Here is a 21,905-nt window from a genome sequence, read left to right on the forward strand (position 1 = left end):
TGCCCTATTCTGTTATATTCCTTGGATTCAGACAGACATGGCTCTGGCAGCATGCTTGTCCATTTACTACTTTTGCCTTTTTGAATATATGCCGAATAAAATTTTCTTTTTGCTTTACTGAACTTTGTGATGTTTTTACCCTAGAACACCCAGAAGCATGAGAACCTTGCTTGGCTGGCCTGACCCCACTTGGAATCCCCATATTTGGCTTGGAGCTCCAGAAAGGAAAACTGACTGAACTAGAATAGTGTCTTTGGTAGAAGCTGACCTGGCTGGTGTGGGCCAAGGAAGCCCTCTCACTGAATGGCCATCTGAAGAAGCTGGGTGTCTCACCTACCTGATATCAACAGAGCCATTCCAGTCTTCTTATGCTTACTGTTTGTATTATATGTATCTTTTTCCATCCAATTACTTTCAGCCTATCTATGTCTTTATATTTAAAACGTATCTCTTGTAGATGGCATATAACTGAGTCCTACTTTTTTTTTTTTAATCCATTTTAACAATCTCTACCTTTCGAGCCCTCATGGTGCAGTGGTTAAGAGCTCGGCTGCTAACCAAAAGGTCGGCAGTTCGAATCCACCAGCCACTCCTTGGAAACCCCACAGGGCAGTTCTACTCAACCCTATAGGATTGCCGTGAGTCGGAATCAACTTGACGGCAACGGGTTTTTGGTTTACCGTTTAATTGGAGTGTCTTGCCAATTAACATTTAATGGCATTATTGCTATAGTTAGATTTGGGTCTTCTATTTTACTATTTGCTTTCTATTTGTCCAGTTTTTTGTTCCTCTCTTCTTTTCCTGCCTTAAAAAAAAAAATTTTTTTTTTTTTTAAGAAATCCATTTTCACTTATTTACTGGCTATTTAGCTACACTTTTTGCATTATACTTTTTGTGGTTGCTTTAAGAATTACGATATATACCCTTAACTTTTCACTGCTTAGTGCGTCACTTCACATATAATATATGTACCTTACAATTGTGCAGACGCTCAACCCCTATCCTATAGGCTAAAGTTATCATATATGTGACATCCACATGTTATAAATTCCACAGTCCATTGTCACTTTTGCTTTAAACAGTCACCTTGTATTTTAAAGAAAGGGAACAGAGTCTTTTTATCTTTTACATTTTAGGCACACGTTTACCATTTCCCCTCCTCTTCATTCCACAACTTGGAAGGGAAGAACATTTTGTGGTTTGACAACCTGGCTATGTAAAAACAGTAACAATAATAAAACCCTGTTTGTAGAGCATATTACAGTTTACAAATTATGTGACAGATTGACGAAAGGACGTGAAAGATTAAATAGTGAAACCCTGGTCTTCTGGAAGTGAGTGGCAGGCCCTCCATGTTACCCATACGGGGCTGTTATCAGCTTGCCCCTCTGAGAAGAGCCTAAGAGGTGATTCCATTTGCCCCTAAAGGCCACAGGCACAGATTCACAACAGAGGCAGGTGACTAAGAAGTGTGGAAGGCAAGCTTAACGAAGCCGTTTCTGAGGAGAGGCCCGAAGTCAGATTTCTGCGTAGGGCAAAGGAGGATAGGAACTTCCTTCTAATATAGTTAATAGAAGATTCTAGATTCAGAATTTTATTTCTGGGGGCAAATAGAGCCCGGGAATTCTCTGTAATTAGTATTCAAGGCTTCAATACGTGCAGACATTTTGGTGCAGGCAAGGATCAAACCGAAAAACCAAACCCGTTTCGGTCGAGGTGATTCTGACTCATAGCAACCCTATAGGATAGAGCAGAACTGTCCCATAGGGTTTCTAAGGAGAGGCTGGTGGATTCAAACTGCTGACCATTTGGTTAGTAGCCGTAGCTCTTAACCACTGTACCACCAGGGCTCCACAGGCAAGGATGGGAGGATGAAAAGAAGAGTCCTCCTCGCGAGCAGAAGCAGCAAAGTTGGCTTTGGCATCCCCAGCCAAGGGGAAAAGAGATTCTGTGTGCACATGCTCCAGTAGCCGCACACCAGAGGGGAGTGTGGGCTCATTGGAAACCCAAAGCCACGGGCAGGGTCTTGTGCTGGACTCTGCTGGCTATGCCCGGAGAAGGCCAAGTGAACTGGGCTGGTTCCTGTGCATGGTGTTAATCCCTCACAACGACCCCCAGAAGGAGCACTCTCCCTAGTCTACACTCTCCCTACCCTGGAAAGAGCACTCTCTCCTATCGGGAAACTGAGGCTCGTGGGATTAAGCTTCTTGTATAAGGTCCAACAGCTGGTAAACAGTGGCACCAGCCTCAGGGCGTCCAAAGACACTTCTAAGATGGCAGCCTTATTGTGGGAGGAGGACAGGCCCAGCCTTACTTATGTCAGGCAACACTTCCGACAGGGCCATTATGGGCCTCGTTTATCTCTGTTTCCATGCTTTTACTTACCTTAGGCCCCCGTTTAGTATAGGGTCCTCACGCAAGACCCTCAGGCCTTTTTTTAAATCAGGTTTAGCACTTCCATGGGAGGCAGTCATTGTTTACGTGGGGTCTCACTCACTTCTGCAGGGCCACACTTACGTTAGCACCCGCTGTCTGGCAACAATGCAGTCTGGCTGGCCACCACGGAACACCAGGCGGGCGTCGGACTGCACCCACAGCCAGCTGGCCTGCTTGGTGAGTAGCCGGAACACCGTAAGACCGCTCTCGCCCGTTCGTATCACTGCAGAGAGAGGAGGGCACAGGGGCTAGCATCAAGCTTCGGCCACCCACCTGTGCACCTGTGGAGCTTTCTGGAACCACCTCTGCAGGAGGAGGCAGGAGGATGGTGAGAAGCCCCGGAAAGTGTATAAGGATTCGCCTCTGCCCCTCAACAAACCCACGGGGTTGGGCCCTGAGGGCACTTCCTGAACTCACACTGCAAGTGTTTCTCAGCACAGTGCATCATGTCGGCTGGGTGGATGAACTGGTAACCCGATCCCCTTCTGCAGAGCTCACTCTCCGTGTAGCCCAGGGCCACCTTGCCTCTGCGTGGAAGAGACACTGTGTATCTTTATCCTATAGCCCCCCAGTGAGATACCTAAAGGAACAATACGTCACTACTCCCCCACCCCCCCAACCCCCCGCCTTCCCAGCTCCCAGTTCTCGCTGAAACTGGCCTTTCAGCCCTGTGCCCGGTGTGGGATCTCATCCAGGACTCATCCCTGGGCCTCCTCTGGACGCTCCAGGACTGGAAGGGGCACCTCTCCTACAGCAGGGCTGGGGCGAGCATTGGCAATGAAGATTGTGGCAACGTCTCAGACATCTCCACCATACACGCCATTCAGAGATCTGCTTTAAGCCTGTTTCTGCCTGTGCTACCGAGCAGGGGCCCTTGCCTGGGGTCTAGAGAATCTCTGAAACTGTACACACACTTGTGCATAAGGGACAGCAAGTGGATCATCTGTAAGGAGAGCATCCGCAACTCTCATCAAAGGCTCTGCAACCCACACCATGTTAAGGACCAGTGCCTTAGAGGAAGAAATAGACAAACAGGCTGTAGTATTAACGATACACTGGGTTAACAAAAAAAACAAATGTAAAAAAAAAAAAAATTTTTTTTTTTTTATTGCTGTCGAGTCAATTCTGACTCATAATGATCCTATAGGACAGAGTAGAACTGCCTCATAGAGTTTCCAAGGAGCGCCTGGTGGATTTGAACTGCCGACCTTTTGGTTAGCAGATGTAGCTCTTAACCACTAAGCCACCAGGGTTTCCATACATCAGATTACTTGCTCTGAAACCAATGCTTTCTAGAGTGTGTTCCAAGAAGCACTGGCATGTTATTTGGTTGTTCCACCAAGAAAGGCTCCAAGGCCAAATAAGTTTGGGAACCATGGAGTCAAACAATTAGACTTCTTCACAGTGGGATTTCTTAGGGGTTCACTACTATCTATTACTGAGAGTCTCCCAGAGGGAGACAAGTATTTCCAGGATTTGATGTTTGGATCACACACTAACTCCAAACCCATCTTCCTACATGGAAGGTTCAGTACATCCCCCCTTTAAACACAGCATATTTTTTTATTGACTTATTTCCCGGAACACATTTTAACAGAATTGGCCAATGGTTCCATTATGTAGGATCTGGGTCATAGCTAGTCTCAGAGCACAACCCTGGGTCCCTGGGAGTCATGATTTCTGAGGAGAGGGATATACCTGGAATCGCAGGCTATAGGTGTGAAATCTAATTTATGTTTTGTTTGAAAAAGAAATGTTTTGGTTTGGAGCTCCAACATGGTGAGAGGCTGGTGGGGCGTCGCAATGGCAAACAGGGTAAGCTGAGAAGACACAAGGGTGCCATCTTCTGACCTGTTGTTCTGCCCAGGGAGGCATTTAAGATGGCCATGGAAATGCAATTCCTGGAAAAGGAAGACCCCAAACATAATGAGCAGAGAAAAGAGAAGAGGACATTGAGTAGCTAAAACAGTGGACACGATTTCCTCCTACCAGGAGTCGAGCAGGCAGGAGGCACCTCCCCACTCCTTCCTCTGCAGAAGTGTGCACAGGCTAGGTGCCTTCTCATGCTACCTGCTCAGCAGGCCCAGACCATCTTTCACCATTCCTCAGCCCTCCCTCAGGACCCTGACCCACACAGTTGTTCACAGAGCTAACCCAGCTGTTACGACAGTATACAATCCCAAGAATTCGTTTGCCCTGCTTGATAATTTTGAGGCTGGAGAAAAAGGTGGATATTAACATTCTGAGGTCACCAGAAACCTTCACACATCAGGGGTAATCTCCAAGTGTTACGGATTGAATTACGCGACCCCCCAAAATATGCATGGTAAATCCTAACCTCTATGCCTGTGGTTATAATCCCATTTGGGAATGGGTTGTCTTTGTTTTGTTAATGAGGCAGGATTAGTGCAGGGTGTATCTTGTGTCAATCTCTGTTGAGACAATAAAAGAGATTAAATAAGCAAGCAGAGCAGAGATGTCCAGAGATGCCAAGCCACATGAAGGTCACCCAGAAGCAGAAGCTCAAAGAGATAGGGACCTTCCGGCAGTGCTGACAGAGAGCAAAAGCCTTCCCCTGGAGCTGGCACCCTGAATTCGGACTTCTAGCCTCTTAAACTCCGAGAAAATAAATATCTCTTTGTTAAAACCACCATTTGTGGTATTTCTGTTACAGCAGCACTAGATAACTAAGACATCAAGTAAATACATCCCAAGTCTTAACCAGGTAGACGAAGCTTCAAATGACAACTCAGTGGTCAATAGGTGGGCTCTTTGAAACAGCAGTGGGCTGAAGGCCAGAAGACCCTTCCTAGGTTAGCAAAGAATCCTGTCCCAACCCCTGGGGAGTGTTCCAGTGAGCAGAGCCTTGCATCCCTTTAGGAAGCCCCTGACCCTGTAAGGATGGTGTGATTACCAGAAACCCAGGAGAGTTGTCCAGTAGGCAGCGGAATCGGCAAACAAAGCTTCTCTCCAGACAGGGAGGGTCTTCCAAGGACGGATGCTGATGGCCGTCAATGGCGGCTCCACTAAGGGGCTGAAATTTCTTTCCAGGCAGAGCTGGGAGGACAGAGAGACAAACTGAGGAGGCTCTACCAGAACAATCATTGTCACAGAGCTGAAAGGCTTTAGTTCTAGACGCAGCTGGTGGGTTGAAAGAATGTGGGTCATAAGCCCTGTGGCCAAGTGAGTTTTGGCCTCCAGCAGCAGGGTGACCTTGATGACCAGCTATTCAGGCTGGCTTTCTCATTCATCAAATGATGCTACCAGTCTTGTCTGGTAGCCTCATCGAATCATGAGGATCAAGATAAAAATGAGCCGATACACATTAACATACGCATCATTCCATCAGCAACCCTGTTGGCTCTACTGTTGGCTCTACTGTTGAAATATACCCTGGAGCCAACCACTTCTCATCTCCTCCACCTCCACCTCTACCTCCACTGTGCTGGTTAGTCCCTTTGTTGTCAGACGGGCAGGCACTGTGGTGGCCGAGAGCAAGGACCCTGGGCTCAGACTAGAGCCCACCTGTGTGGCCCTGGTTAAGTTGTTTAATCTCTCTACGGGTCTCAGTTTTCTCTTCTGACTTCCCGAGGTGGTTAAGAGAATTAAATACATTTACATACGTAAAGCACTTGGAGTAGTGCTGGGCACCTTATAACCTCTCTATATACCTTGGCTGTTACTATCATTTTGTTTTCTTGCCATGACTTTGCCATAGCCTTCTAATTGGTGTCCCTCCCTCCACCCTTGCCTGCTACAGTATGTCCTCCACTCAGTAGCCAGAGTGACAGTAAAACATAGGTCAGATCATGTTACACCTTAGAATTCTCTAGGGACTTCCTACCTCAAAGTCTTTACAAAGCCCTGCAAGGCCTTCCTAATACACAGCCCCTCATTCTTCCATTAATCTCTTTTCACTCTCTCTGTACCCTTCTCAGTGGCCTCCTGGCTATGCCTTAGCTATGCCAAGTGTATTTCTGCCTCAGGACCTTTGCACCGGCCTTCCTTTCATCTGCATTGCTTTCTCCCATTCATGCAAACCACTATAAACAGCAGCATCCCCACCGCATAACTTCTTTCTCCTCACTTTTTTCTTTTCCTCACCAGGAATATTACATTGGTTTAATTTTGATCCCCCCATTAGAATTCAAGTAGCATCAGAATAAGAATTTGACAATTTTGTTCACGGTTTCTCTCTAGTGCTTAGAATAGAGCTTGGCACATGCTAGGTATTCAATAAACGTCTATTAAATGAAGGACTGAACAAAGTGCAATAGAAACAATGGTTTGCACATTTCTTGTTTTCTACAGTGGGCGTCAGTTACTGCCAGTTTGGCAGGAAAAGAAAGCTTTATGCCCGAAGTGGTTTGATAATCTCACGTTCCAAGAAAAAGCACTTTTGTGGAGGATCCTGTCTCACCTTTCAGGAGTGCTGGTTCGACCTCCTCTCTTTCCCTCCCAGGAATTTGTAGGGAAGTCCTCCCAAAGGGTAATAAGGGGAAAATGGAAGTCTTGGGATTAAAAATAAAAGTGTCATCTGAGCATCACTAGGAAGTCAAAGTTGCAAAATCCAGGTCTGTCCTGTTGTGCAGCAATTCTCAGTCTGACAAGTCAGATTATCTTTACACTGGTGAGTTTCCCTGTGTCACGTGAAAATTGATTTTTCTAGACTTAAGGTCTGCAGAAGAATAAAGTGAAAGCAGGCTGTGGTAGATCAGGAAACCTCAATGTTGTACTGGGAGCAGCGATGGGAGGCCTTAATCAGGGTATGATATGATTAATTCCGTAACTGTTTTTCCTTACTCTCATTTAACTAAAGCCCCTAGCACCGGATACACCCTCCGCAAATGTTAGAACATATAATACACACACTTGGATAAAGCACCCATTGACCTGAATTTGGTTTATGGGGGATGGTCTTTAGATGCTTTCTGGCATATTACAGCACTATATTAAGGTTTTCTCTGTATTTTGAGGAATGTTGTCTTGCACATTTACAAACATGTACGCAGACTACTGCATAGTTCCTGCTATTGCAGGGATGTAAAGGTATAAAAGAAGTTAAAACATGAAATTATATACAAAACATATATATATATATATATATACATATATCCATTGTCAAGGACATAATTCAAACTTGCCAGTATCAGTAAGTGCACAAAATCCAGTGCCCACTGGGCCATTCACAGATACATTGTGACTGTGGTTTAAAATCCAGGCTGCACAAACCATAGAGCCTGTGTGGATAAAAATGGATAATTCCACGTTCCAATATTTTTCTATTTAGAAATACTACCGAGTTTTCTAGACTTAAGTTTTATTTCCTGAACCCCTAAATGGGGGAAACATATGATACCCTTGCTAATATGACATTTCCGATTAATACTTTATTTTGAAGTTGGAAAAAGGAACGGAAAATTCCAAGACCATAAAAACAAAGATTAGAACAGTACGCTGTAGATTCATCACAAGGTTTGCTACCTCAGAGTGCATTACTCATACTCGTGATGCTTCCTTACGTAAAAACGGGTATAAATAAAAGCAATGGAAACACACTAAAAATTATTCCAGACGATATTATTTTTGTATTTATTTGACTCCCAAGTGCTATGAATGAAGTAAGACAATTTGGTGACTTCTTGACCTCACTGCCTTTTGAACGAGTGCCAAGAACTATTAATGAATAGCTGTTCAATTTATTAAACAAAAAACCTGTTGGGTTGACATTGACATAGTTTTCAAAGTGGTGTCAAATAGTTTAGAGTCATGTATGAAACTATGGTTGCAACAGGAAATTATTGGTTTGAAGAAGAAATGAAGTAAGTACACCAGTCGAAAAAACCAAACCCGTTGCCATTGTGTCGATTCCGATTCATAGTCACCCCATGAAGTAATAGGCACAAGAAACCACTAGGTTAGAGGCGGCAGTAGTGCAGAACCTAGCAGAGTTGAGGGAGCTGAGTTGTTGGTGTTGTGTCTTGGCCTTAAACTACCTTGGTGCTTTAGAAAGGATCCCTATCCACTCTGAGGCTTTCTTTCCAGAGCTCTGAAATAGAGGGATCGGGGTAGACGCCGACTATGCTCCCACAGACAAAGCTGAACTTCAGACTATCCATTCCCTCCCCCTGGTCCCTAGCCAGTCAGCATGGACAGGGCCTGGGCACAGGAAGAGTCCCCACACAGAGGCTCACACCTCAAAGCAGAGGACAAGGTTTCTGCCTTCAAGGAGCTGATAATCTGATGGGAAAGAAAAGAGAAACAAACTAAAGATAACTTTCATGCAAGTAAATTTATACAGTTGGCAGCATAGCTGGTCCAGACAGGTTCCTCTTTGGGATGTCTGGGGTATGAGCAGGCTTTGGTGGAGACAGAATGAAATGGGCACCGCAGCCAGAGCTAACCTGAATTAAAGGCCGAGTCTCACAGAGCTATACCACCATACCCTATAGTTAGTCTTATAAGTTTATTTTTGTTTAATACGTTAGGCTTCCCACCACAAAAAGGCTATCATTATTAGTATGCAAACATTGACACGTGGCCTCATTTTTCTCTAGGTCAAATTTCCAGTTTTTGAGTATTTCATTCTTCTCTGACAATTCTTCACACAAAAACAGAGAAGACCCTTTTCCTCAATGCACTCTGAAGCCCTTGGAGAAGGGACCTGCTACTGGGTGTACAAAATAGTATTTACGTGGAAATAACATTGCCTTTTGCCTATGGTTTCCCACTAGCCAACAAGTAAACATGTGCCAGCACACAACTGGCCACCCGTCTTGTGTATCCAGCAAGTGCAGAGGTGTGAGTTCCCTGACAGTCAGAACACAGTTCACGGGGAGCACCCTACCTCTCGCCAGGATATTCCCTCCAGCACGAGTCTCACCACTCACAAGTTGGATCAAACTGGGCAAGCCTCAGTCTCCTCACCTGTGTATTCATTCGTTCAAGCAACGAATGTTTACTGAGTGCTCACTTTGTATCAGGCACTGTTCTAGGCACTGAGGGTGCATCAGTGAACAAGACAGTCAAAAATCCATGCTTACCGATATATTCCATAAACACAGTGTTCTACATCCTAGTTTGGTGAGTAGTGTCTGGGGTTTTAAGAGCTTGTGAGCGGCCATCTAAGATACAACCATTGGTCTCTACTTCTCTGGAGCCAAAGAGAAAGAAGGAAACCAAAGACTCAAAGAAAAAACTAGTCTATAGAACCAACAGCCTACATGAACAATGACATTACCTACCTTGAGACCAAAAGAACCAGATGGTGCCCGGCTGCCACTACTGACTATTCCAACCAGAGCCCCAATAAATGGACCCAGATAGAATAGGAGAAAAATGTAGAACAAAACTCAAATTCCTAAATAAAAAAGGCCAGGATTACTGGACCAGTAGAGACTAGATGAACCCCCAAGAGTATCGCCCTGAGATATTCTTTAAACTTGGAACTCAGACCACTCCCAGAGGTCACCTTTCATTCAAACGGCAGATTGGCCCATAAAATAAATAATATCACTCATGAGTACTGTACTCCTCAAAATAATCATCTAGATGAAACTAAATGGTTAGCATTTACCCTAGACCGAAGATAAGAAGGCTAGGAAGGACAGGGAAGCTAGATTACTGGAAAGAGAACCACCAAAAAGGAAATGAGAATGCTAATATTGTGAAGAACGTAACCAAAGTCACTGAACAATATACACAGGAATTGTTAAATAGGAACTGAATTTCCTGGGCAAACATTCACCAAAAACACAATCAAGAAAAAAAAAAATCCATGCCTGCATTTTACTGGTAGCAAAAACAACAGAAATCCATTCCTATGCCTGTTTTCCTGTGACTAGGAGGACCAAATGAGGTCGCAGACATGAAATCCTGTACCGCCAACTCTACCAGATTCCTCAAGTGCACCGACGTGTCCTGCCCTCCTCCCTTCCCTTCATGTACCTGGAACACAGTGAGCACCCCATCAACGCTTGCTTAATGGAATATACATACATTCAAGGTGAGAAACGAAGCCTAACTCTCTAATTTCTGCCTCTTGGCCTGTAAGGTTCAGGCACTGTGGGTCAAAACACACACCCAGGGTTCATTCGGCATCTTAGCCCTTTCCCTTCCAAGCCTTGGTGACTCACGGCTGGTGTCCTCCTTGGCCTCTTTGCTGACGGGTTCTGGGTCTGGTGACCAGCGTAACTGGCTCTGGAACATGGGTCTATCCTCCTTGTGGATCAGCTCAAACACACTCTGATAGATGACATCTGACTGCAAAGACAAGGGGGTGGCATCACACTCCTGGGGCTGCCTCCTGCCTGTCAACCCCAGAGTAAGGCCCGCTCATCCCAAAGGTCCCTGAGCCAGAGCAACCCATTTGATGTCCTTCCTGGCTGACAAGGCATCCTGGTTTCACACGTCCTTGTTCCTCCTCACCACTAGAGGCTAGTGTGTGCACTCTGTCCCTAGTCCCTCTTAAGGTCTTGCACAACCCATTTTCTCAGGCTGCTGCTGTCCCTAGACCTAGGATACATCTCCTGAGACATGCACTCCATGGAGTGAATGCCCAGGTGACAGGTCACAGGTAAATAACAGGGAGATGCTTGAGGTGGGGACACTGTAGTTAGCTACTGCAATAGCTTCCGAAAGTTAGTTTGAAGCTCACCAGAAGGAGGAGGTTGACCTTCTCTGGCAATCTATCCTCAGCTCTTTTGGATAATAAAATTAAACAGGTTTAGAAAAAAAAAAATCTAATTTCCTGGGAGATCAAAGTTTGTTCCGTTATTTGTTAAAAGAAGTGAGAGAATACAAATGTTAATGTAATCTCTTGGGAACTGGGTCTGCTAAGCAATTAACTTGAACAGAAACAGAATTAACATATCTGGTCTCTTACAGATTTTACAGTACTGTACACATTAAAAAAAAAAAGAACCCGTTGCCTTCGAGTCTATTCCAACTGATAGTGACCACATACAACAGAGTAGAACTGCCCCATGGGGTTTCCAAGGAGCGCGTGGTGGATTCGAACTGCCGACCTTTTAGTTAGCAGCTGAGCTCTTAACCACTGTGCTACCAGGGCTCCTTTACACCACATTCCCTTTTTACACATAAAAGGAATGTTAAATTATTTTCAGGCAGCTTGTCTTGAGAAACCTTAGTGTATTCCTTATAAATCAAACAGGTTTAATTAAAATACAATGATTCTTTATCTCTATGCCTGTGGTTAATAACTCATGAAGCTATGCTCTATATAGGTATGGTCTGGGATTCTTCTGGACCTTGTGGGAGGAATTAAATGCAGTTGAAAATTCTCTGTGAGAATAGAAAATTCTGCTGGGCCAAATTCCATTCCAAGTAAATTATATTCTTCCTCACCGTTTCTGCATTTAACCCTCCCCCCGTACCTCCTCCACCAACACATACTATGATTTTTCAGGAGACTGTTGTATATATTCACTTTCTTCCACTAAACTCAGGGAAAATGAACTTCAGAACCATCACTACTCCAGTTCCTAGGACGGTGATAACCATTTACAGGGGTCTGGTGTCTAATCTGGAGCCCTGGTGGTGCAGTGGTTAAGACCTCAGCTACTAACCAAAAGGTTGGCAGTTCGAATCCACCAGCCATTCCTTGGAAACCCTATGGTGCAGTTCTACTCTGTCCTAGAGGGTCCCTACAAGTTGGAATCAACTTGATAGCAATGAGTTTGGTTTGGTTTCTAGTTTGTCTAATCTATGAAAGGACAAAGATATTGGAGGTCCCAGCAAAGGGATCTCTAGGCTGAAAGCCAGCAAAGGGAGGTGATCGGAAAGTGGGATGAATACCCTCAAATCACAGGAAGAGCCTGAGGGGAAATAATGGATCAGGAAGGGTTAATAGGAACATCACATGGCACAGGGGCTGAGATAAGGGAGGTGGGCTACAGAGGGACCACCCTGGAAAAACAGAAAAGATCATGTGAAAGAACACAGCAGGTCAAACTGGCCTAATTTCCCTGCCCCTAACTATTCAAGCTGTGAAAATATGGCCAGGCCCAGCTTACTGTCCTGGGAGGGCTGTGGGCAGACGCAGAGGCCATGCTGAAGGCTGCGTCCTTCCCGACCCCACCTGCTCCTCCGTGTCCCTTTCCGCCTTCTCCTCTCCCCTGAGGCCCTGATTTCTCTCCCTTCTGTCCCTCTTCCTGTCCTTCCTCCTAGATCTCTGTTTGATGTTCCTGGGAACTCTACAGTAGAAGGACATCTTAGTTGGGGAGTCCCTGTGCTCCTGACTTCTGTCACCCTGCTCTATGCTTCCCTGAGTTTTTCCCCGAGTTGAAGGGCTTTAAATGTTAATTTCTTTTCTTTTGGAAACTCTTTTCAGTAGGGGCCTCTGTCCCCAGCAAGCCCCATCCTCCATCAAGTTCCTCCTCTGCCATCAAGAAACTGGACAGCAGGTGGTGTACGCGAAGGTTCTAGTGAACCTCCAGCCTCAGGTCTGTCTTTGACAAATAAAACCCTGTCTCGGATTCCAGCCCAAAACCAGATCCAGCAGAAAGGTACTGACCTATTTGTTTTCTAAGCAAGGGTGAAAGGACTGTAAAAATCCTCAACCTACATCTTCTCATCACAGGTTAGAGGGCAAAAGTCATAGTACAAGTGTTGGGCAGGTTCCACATTGAGTAGGGGTGGGGGAGAGTGGGGCAGTGGGGAAGAGACACAGATGGAGGGACGCTCTCTTTTTATTACCTTGATTTCAGAAAGCCCTCTGTTGCTACATTTTATAAGTCCTTTCCACTGCATGGAGCTCTAGTGTGGAGTGGCTAAGCACTTGTCTGTTAACCAAAAAGTTGGCAGTTCGAGCCCACCAGCCACTCCATGGGGAAAGATGTGGCAGTCTGCTTCCATAAAGATTAACCAAAAAAAAAAGAAACCCAAACCCGTTGCTGTTGAGTTGATTCCGACTCATAGCAACCCTAGAGGACAGAGTAGAACTGCCCCATAGGGCTTCCAAGAAGTGCCTGGTGGATTAGAACTACTGACCTTTTGGTTAGCAGCCTTAGCTCTTAACCACTACGCCACCAGGGTTTGCTTCATAAAGATTACACCCTTGGAAACCCTGTAGGGCAGTTCTACAGGGTCGCTGTGAGTCAGGATCGATGTGACAGCAACGGGTTTGTTTTGTTTGTATTTTTTCCACTGGCGGCACTCTTGGTGTGTAACGTACTTGCATATGCACTGCTGCTATCCAATCCACATGACAGTGATGTGAGGTACTGTCTTAGTCATTCAGTGCTGCTATAACAGAAATACCACAAGCGCATGGCTTCAACAAAGAGAAATTTATTCTCTCACAGGCTAGTAGGCTAAAAGTCCAAATTCAGAGTGTCAGCTCCAGGGCAAGGCTTTCTATCTCTGTCGGCTCTGGGGGAAGGTCCTTGACATCAATCTTTCCCTGATCCAGGAGTCTTCCAGTGCAGGGACCCCAGGTCCAAAGGAAGCGCTATTCTCCTAGCTCTGTTTCTTGGTGGTATGAGGTTCTCCTGTCTCCTTGCTTGCTTTTCTCTTTTATGTCTCAGAAGAGATTGGCTTAAGACACAACCTCACCTTGTGGCTTGAGCCCTGCCCATTAACATAACTGCTGCTGACCCCACCTCATTAACATCACAGAAACAGGATTTACAACACACAGGAAAATCACATCAGATGACAAAATGGTGGACAATCACACAATACTGGGAATCATGGCCTAGCCAATTTGACAGATATTTTTGGCGGACAAAATTCAACCCATGACAGGTAGAGAATATCTTCCCTCAGTGGCAGTCATGAAAATGCCTCTCTCAGCTCTCCGACTGCAGAGAGCGTACCAGCGACCGTCCCAGCTGGTACTCTCAGATACCCATCACAGCAGCGACACTAAGTTAGGCCTGTTCCTGGGAGAGAAAGGACTTCTCTGATGGGCAACTTTGGCTCAAGGTCTCCTCTTTGGCCTTGTCAGTCTTCCCTAGAGATGGTCTGCAAGCCAAGACTTTTCCACTTAACTTTCCTTCTGTCCCTCTCTCCTTCAAAAGGGGCAGATCAGAGCTTCTCTGGACATGGATTTCCCACCCTGGTGAAGACCCCAGGAAATCTGGGCAAACTCACTGCTGGAGTGGCTCTTAGAAATCTGGAAAAAGCCAGTGCTCAGAGAGGTGGAAATGCCTGAGTTGTCCTGGCAGATGACAGAGAGAAGAATAAAGAGGCTGAGGGAGAGAAGTGGGCTTGCTGGAATTTCATGAAGCCAAAAGGCCCACCAGAGATTATGTTCCACGGGAGGGCCCACAAGGCACGCCACCCACCAAGTGCACTGGTGAAGAGGTGGATGCCAGCATTGCCAAAAAGTTTGGTGGTGGGTGGCTGGCAAGAGAAGTCACAGAGTTGGGATCATTTATACCCATGGGGATGGTGGTCCTGTTGTATCCATTTAATTCACCAGTCTGGTCCCTACAGAAACTGTAGACTGCTCATGCTTAACCAAGCTGTGGGCCTGACTGCAGCTCTGAGCAGTACATGGTACCACTGCTGGAATAGGCTAATGGTACCCGGTACATGATACGTGGAAAATGATTTGAAATACATTTTTTTCACTATGAGTAGAAAAGAGGATCAGAAACAGCTTGCATTCATGTGAGAGGGATAACAACAGATATTACAGTTTAGCCTCATGGCCATAGGTTCTCTCTTCCATCATAATATGGTGTGAAGAGATCTGGACCAGCTGGACATCCCACCAACCACAACACTGATGTGTTACAGCGATGCCATCGTGCTGATTAGCAGGGCACACAACAGCTGGCCAGCAGAGTTAGGCCTTGTGAGACATATGCGTTCCAGGTGACGGGAAAGAAATCCCATGAAAATTCAGAGATTTGAATTTTGGGGTCCAGTAGCCAGAGGCATGCTGGAGTATTCTCTCCAAAGTGAAAGACACATCACTGCATCTTGCATCCCATACCACAAAGAAGAAAGCACAACACCTGGTGAGCCTTTTTTGGGGTTCTGAAGGCAACACATTCTACTCCTGGAAATACTGCTCCAACCCATAACCCAGGTGACACAAAGGCTTCCAGCTCTGAGGGATGCTTGGAGAAGAAACTGTCTCTAGGCTCGGTCTAGATACAAGTAGCCCTGTCACTTGGACTGTATGACCCATTAGTCTCTGTGGTGACGGAGGTGTCAGGACACATCCATGAGATCATGTGTTCAGAACTGCCCGTTAGGAGCTGAGTTCTGTCAGATCTGCTACGTCATAAAGTCAGATGTCCTTAGTAGCACTTCCTTAGACAACGGAAATGGTATACCCAGTATCAAGGGACCATAAAGCACAAGCAAGGTGCGTGAACAGGTAGCCCACCTCTCATGTCACCTATCATCATTGTACCAGTGCCCCTCCCTCAGATCACACCTGTGGCTCCATGCAGGTCCTGTATGACCACCTGAAGGCAAAGGAAGAAGTCTGAATTTGGTTTACAGATGGGTCAGCTCATTTGACAATAGATAGTGGTTGGCCGACAGCCACACTCAGGGGCTGAAAACAGTGGTGGGGGGATAATTTCCCTAATGGGAAAAGGTGCAAATGGTGGACCTGAGCATATACTTTGAAAGGAGAAGTGACCTGAGGAGCACATGTATATAGATTCCTGGGAAGGGGCCAATGCTCTGTCCGTCTGGTCAAGGACATGGAAGGAAAACGACTAGAAGATAGGAGATAAGCAAGTCTGGAATGTGGATGGACATATGGGAGCGGGCATGATGCGTGAAAGTTTTTGCATTGCATATCAGTGCCCATCAGAAAGCATCCACCATAGAAGAGGCAATGAGCAATCAGCCAAGTAGGTAAAATGGCTGGAGGACTTGACATTAGCCAGCCTTCATCACTGGCTCCCAGGAACCGGCACAAAGGGAAATAAATGGAGGCTAGGCATAGGTCCAATGGCATGGACTCCCACGTGCAAGGCAGATTCAGCTACCTGTGAGTGTCCAACCAGTAAGCAAGAGAGACCAACACCAACCCTCCAATATGGCACTATTCCTCAAGGAGCCCAACTGGTACTTGGAGGCAAGTTGACTACATTCAGCCCTTTCCATGGAAGAACCTGGGTCATCCTCACAGTGATAGGTATATATTCCAGGTATGGGCTTGCCCTACCTGCTCATAGAGTCTTAGCCAGCATCACTATCCTGAGGCTAATCCACAGGCATTGAATCCCACAAGCTTAACCTCTGATGAGGGGATTCGCTTCATAGCGAAGGAATGTAGCATAATCATCACACTCAATAGTAGTATCAGGTACTGCAGCATCCAAAAATAGCTGGCTTCATAGAGTGCTGGAATGGCCTTCTAAGGGTACAGTTGAAGGCAACAAATTGAAAAGTGAGAGTCCATCTTTTAGGGTTAAATACATATATTAAATCAGAAACCTCTATACAGCACTGTGTCCCCAATAAGAAGCATACATACATGGGGTGGAAACTTAACCATCATCCTCAGCGACCCACTGAGGGATTTGATTCTTTCTGTATCCGTGACTCTGGGCAGCTCAGGGTTCAAGGTCCTGGTCTTACCCTGTTACCCTAACCATAACACTAAGTCTAGTTGTAACCCTAATTCTTCCCCTAACCTAATCCTAGACCTAACCATAACCCTAACCTTAATCTTAGATTGAACCTAATCCTAAAGCCAGTGCACTATTGCTAGGGCACAGCAAGGGTCCCATCAAACTATATATTACAGCTGCCACCAGGGCTCTTTGAACCAGAAGGTGAGAAGAGGGTCATTGTCTCAGAAGGGGTAATTAGCCCTGATCTGCGGAGGTAGGACTTCTTTTACACCATAGGGGCAGGGAGGCACGTGTAGAATCCAGTGATTTACTTGGGTGCCTCTGGGCACTCCCCTTCCCCATTGTAGCTGTGAAGGGACGTGTACAAGCCCAGCCTAAACGGTTTGACTGCTAATAGCTCAGATCCTCAGGAATGAAGGTTTGGGTCACACCCCCCCAGTAAGCCACCAAGATGTTCCAAGGTGATGGCCAAGGGTGAACGGAATTTAGAACAGACAGTGGAGGAAGGACAGGATGAGAACTAGTTGCTCCCTGAGATCAACTTCCATCATGGGAGCTGTAGTCAGTCCCACTAACCTCTCTCTTTTGAGTTTCCCCTCAGGAAGAGAGGCTAATGGGAACCAAGGAGGAGCTGCCTCCCAATCCCCTGTGGAGAAGTGGATGTGCACAGAACAAGGGGTGAGTGTGACAACCATAGAAATGGGCTCACAGACTCCTGACTGAGGGACATGTAATTGACTGTTGGCCCCAATTGCTGCCCCTCTTGGGTCCACCACCAGGATTGCACCAGGGTCACAGTTCCTACAGGCAGGTTCCAGCCAGTGACTGAACATGGACCTGGACTAACACACCCTCCAACGGGTGAGGAAACCAAAGCTTGGAAAGGGTTCATTTCAAATACCTGCAGTGTGTACATGAAGAACTGAGATGCAGACCCAGGTCTTCTGACTTCCGTTATAGCTCCACAGAAAAAACCGCGTATGCAGCCCCGCCTCAGCCCCAGACCCACCCAAACCCCTGAAAAATAAAGCCACTCGCCTGGTGAAATCCCAGGTAGTCCTGGACTGTGGGAGAGACGTAGAAAACATAGCCATCTTCTGTAACAGCCATGAGAAAGCCATTGAGGGCCTGGGGAGAGGCAGAGAGGAGAGTGCATTCAGGTTTATTCATTTTTGTTTTAAGTTTTCAGGTATGTGGAGCTCCTGAGGGCCCTGGTCCAGGGTGGGAGGTGTTTCTGCTGAGCCTCCTTTCTGTGTGGAGCGTCACTCACATCCTCTGAGTTGTCACTTCCTAAAGCAGGACCTAGATCTGTGACTGGTCTGGTTTCTCAGAAAAGTTCAGCTTAAATAGCGCTCACTCACACCAACTAAAAGGCGAGTGTGTGTGCGTGTGGATGTGTGTGCATGCGTGTGTGTGCTTGTGCGCACAGCAGCAAATGGGAGTCAAACTCCTATTCCCTTCAACTTCAGTCTACTGAGGACACGTTGAACAAAAGTTAAGCAAATAAATACATACATAAAGCAGCTCATCCATGAAGAAGATCAGATATTATCCTAAGGAAGGTTTGGGGATTCTGTTTTGTCTTGCTCTCTGTATCTCAGCCCCTTGGCTGACCCGGGCCGCTGCAGAGCAGAAGCCCCTCATGCATGAGGAGGGGGACAGGAGCAGATCAATGTTCTCCACTGGCTACAGCCCCACATCAGATCCACCTGGGCTGGGTGGCTAAAAAACAACGCTCACTCACCACCGTATTAGAAGCTCCAGAGGCAGCACTGGGAGGGTAAGTTTTTAACCATTTCCCCAGGAGACCAGAGGAGGTTTCCAGCCTTAGGACAAAAGTATTTAGGTGTGTTTTAATGTTAAACTTTCAGTGAAAAACATTTCTCTCTGCTCATTCCAGGGAAACGTGTACCCATGGTTGGAAGCCACTATCTGACACCACCCTGTCTCTCTCTTCCTCCTGCAGTTCCAAATAAAAATCAAACTCGTGCTCATTGGGAAAAATCCATCTATTCAGTCAGTATTGAACACACGCTTCCCAATTCTGAGCCTGAGGCATACGACACATAAACCATAGGCTTCAGCCTCCAGAAGAGGCTTAGTAGGGAGCGCGTGAAGACGCGACACAACGCAGTGATGGGTGGCCTCCTGAGCGGGTGGCTAGGGCAGTCAGGCCACAGAGGTCAGAGAGGGAAGTGGGCATGAGGGCTGCTGGGTGGTTCTGCTTGGAAGGTTATGGACTGAGTGTGACCCCCCCCAAAACATGTGTTGAAGATCCTGGTCCCCATACCTGTGGTTATGATCCCATTTGCGAATGGGTTTTCTTTGTTATGTTAATGAGACAGGATTAGTGTAGGATGTGTCTTGAGTCAATCTCTTTTGAGATATAAAAGGAGCAGATTAGGCAAGCAGAGATGGGGAAAAGAGATGCCAAGTCCCAAGAAGATCATCCAGGAGCAGAAGCTCAAACAGACAAGGACCTTCTTCCGGAGGCGACAGAGAGAGAAAGCCTTCCTCTAAAGCTGGCACCCTGAATTTGGACTTTCGGCCCCCTAAACTGTGAGAAAACACATGGCTGTTAAAACTACCCACTTGTGGTATTTCTGTTACAGGGGTGGAGGGTGGGGTGCAGGGTGTGTGTGCCACGTTGAAGATGATGAGTGACTTCCATGTACTGAGCGTGGAAAAAGGCATGAAAGGACAAACACCAAAACGTACAGGAGTTCTTTCTGGTGGTATGGTTTTTGCCTATTTTCATATTATACCTTTTCGACTATGAACAAGTTTATTTTAGAAAATGAAGGCCATATTGAGAATATGCCTGGGGATCATGAGGAGATGTGCAGGGAGGAGCAGTAAGAGTGTGTGGTGGGTGGAATTATACAGGATTTCAAAATAGCCCATCTCCAAGTAGCTCCTTTTACCTTCCATCTGGTCCCCCCATGGTGGGGACTCTAAGAGCACCTGGTGCTTCAGGAAAACACGACCCAGTAGAAAGAAAGAGTCTCCCTGACATTTGTGTTTCAAAGGCCAAGTCCTCAGGAAGAAGGAAATCAATTCATGAGCCTAGAGAAGACAACAGCCAGGACACTGCTGGATGACATGACAGCAGCATAGCTTCCTTCCTGTGAGACTTAAAAAGGGTTTCCAGGCTCTGGAGGAGAGAATCAAAAGAGAAGTGAGGAAAGCTGCCATGTTTCAGTGGTCCCTGAGAAAGTTGGGGAGGGTGGAAAGTGGGAGCAGAAACCTCACATAGGTTTGGGGGAGTCCCCACACTGAGAGTCTGAGTCTCTGGGAGGCTTTGGAGAAACTATGTTTATGTTTCAGCACAGTTAGGGGTTCCTGAGAGAATCTTACTGAAACTTGGGACCTGGGCTAAAAGAGCAAACCTTAGAAGTTCATTCACAATGGTAGAGGTTAGATTGTAGGAACTACAGAGGGATTGATCTAACTCCAGAGACTTGTTCACATTTGAGGGCCAGGGTCTGAGACCCAGGAGACATGGAGACATCCCTGGGTTGTAAAGCTTGAGACGATGGTCCTTTCTGTTTTCTGGAAAGATTTATTTACATTCCAAATGGTCAGAGCAAGAACTCAGAATCCTTTAAGGAGGGGAGAGGAACAACGTGTATATAAATGCCAAAATTTATATTTTTTTGATTCTTGCCTAACTATAGGTCCAAATGAGTAAGATAACCTCCACTTTCATCACATTGCCCACCGTTGCTTGTCAACTCATAGTGACCCTACAGGACAGAGTAGAACTGCCCCACAGGGTTTCCAAGGAGCAGCTGGTGCATTCGAACTGCTGACCTTTTGGTTAACAGCTGAGCTCTTAACCACTGCGCCACCAGGGCTCCATCACATTGCCCAAGGGTTAGGAACTGAAGCACAGGGGAACCACACCATTTTTGTTTGTTTGTAATAAATAACAACCTGCTCTGCTCCAGAAACCCTGTGTGTGCATTCGGGATAATATTAATAAATGCAGCTATTAAAAACTTAACAGTTCCCTCCTGGGGTAAAACCCAAGGAGGTGGGAAGGCCTAAGAAGCGACTGCCTGGTAGTCTAGAGAGAAGGTGCCTGTGACACTCACAGCAGTTCCCTAGCCCAGAGCGGGCAGGAGAGCTTGGATTATTCTGTGGTAAAAAAATATATATATATATATTTTTCTAACCTGAGAGGAGCTGGGCCTGGAAGACACAAGGAACAAAGGAAGTCAGGAGGGGCAGTACAGACTCACACCAAGAGAACAGGAGTGTCAGAGATTGAATTATGTCTCTCCAAAAATGTGTGTATCAATTTGGCTGAGCTTTGATTCCCAGTTTTGTGTGATTTTCCTGTATGTTGTAAATCCTGCCTCTATGATGTTAATGAGGCAAGACGGACAGCAGTTGTGTTAGTGAAGCAGGACTCAACCTACAGGATTGGATTGTGTCCTGAGGCAATCTCTTGAGATATAAAAGAGAGAAGCAAGCAGAGAGACAAGGGGACCTCATACCACCAAGAAAGCAGTGCCTGGAGCAGGGTGCATCCTTCGGACCCCGGGTCCCTGCACGGAGAAGAAGCTCCTAGTCTGGGGGAAGACTGATGAGAAGACCTGCAGAGAGAGAAGGCCTTTCCCTGGAACTGACACCCTGAATTTGGACTTTTAGCCCACTTTACTGTGGAGAAATAAATTTCTCTTCATTAGAGCCAACCACTTGTGGTATTTCTGTTATAGCAGCGCTAGACGACTAAGACAAGGAGGGAACACGAGTCTCTCAGAAGTCGCCAGCACGGACAACCCCGATCAGATGCCTTCCAGCTCCCAAACCTTGGTGCCTTCCAAGTCCCCATGAGTTTAGATGCAATTTCAAGAGCAAGAGTGGGACTTCTGAGCTGGAAGAGGTTATGCT

The 21,905-nt window shown here is 46.3% G+C and overlaps 1 protein-coding gene across 1 annotated transcript in view; it reads right to left on the reverse strand.

Moving 5' to 3' along the window:
• Positions 1-21,905, reverse strand: part of LOC104847035 (aryl hydrocarbon receptor-like) — a 64,840-nt gene that overhangs the window by 2,479 nt on the left and 40,456 nt on the right. Inside the window, exons 6-11 of the mRNA XM_023540364.2 lie at positions 18,045-18,134; positions 10,572-10,698; positions 5,351-5,493; positions 4,135-4,337; positions 2,854-2,963; positions 2,518-2,659 (exon numbers count right to left, since the gene is read on the reverse strand). Coding sequence (XP_023396132.2) covers positions 2,518-2,659; positions 2,854-2,963; positions 4,135-4,337; positions 5,351-5,493; positions 10,572-10,698; positions 18,045-18,134 — 815 coding nt within the window. The remainder of the gene's footprint in view (positions 1-2,517; positions 2,660-2,853; positions 2,964-4,134; positions 4,338-5,350; positions 5,494-10,571; positions 10,699-18,044; positions 18,135-21,905) is intronic.

The sequence above is a fragment of the Loxodonta africana genome, chromosome 2 (assembly GCF_030014295.1).
Source record: "Loxodonta africana isolate mLoxAfr1 chromosome 2, mLoxAfr1.hap2, whole genome shotgun sequence".
Taxonomy (NCBI): domain Eukaryota; kingdom Metazoa; phylum Chordata; class Mammalia; order Proboscidea; family Elephantidae; genus Loxodonta; species Loxodonta africana.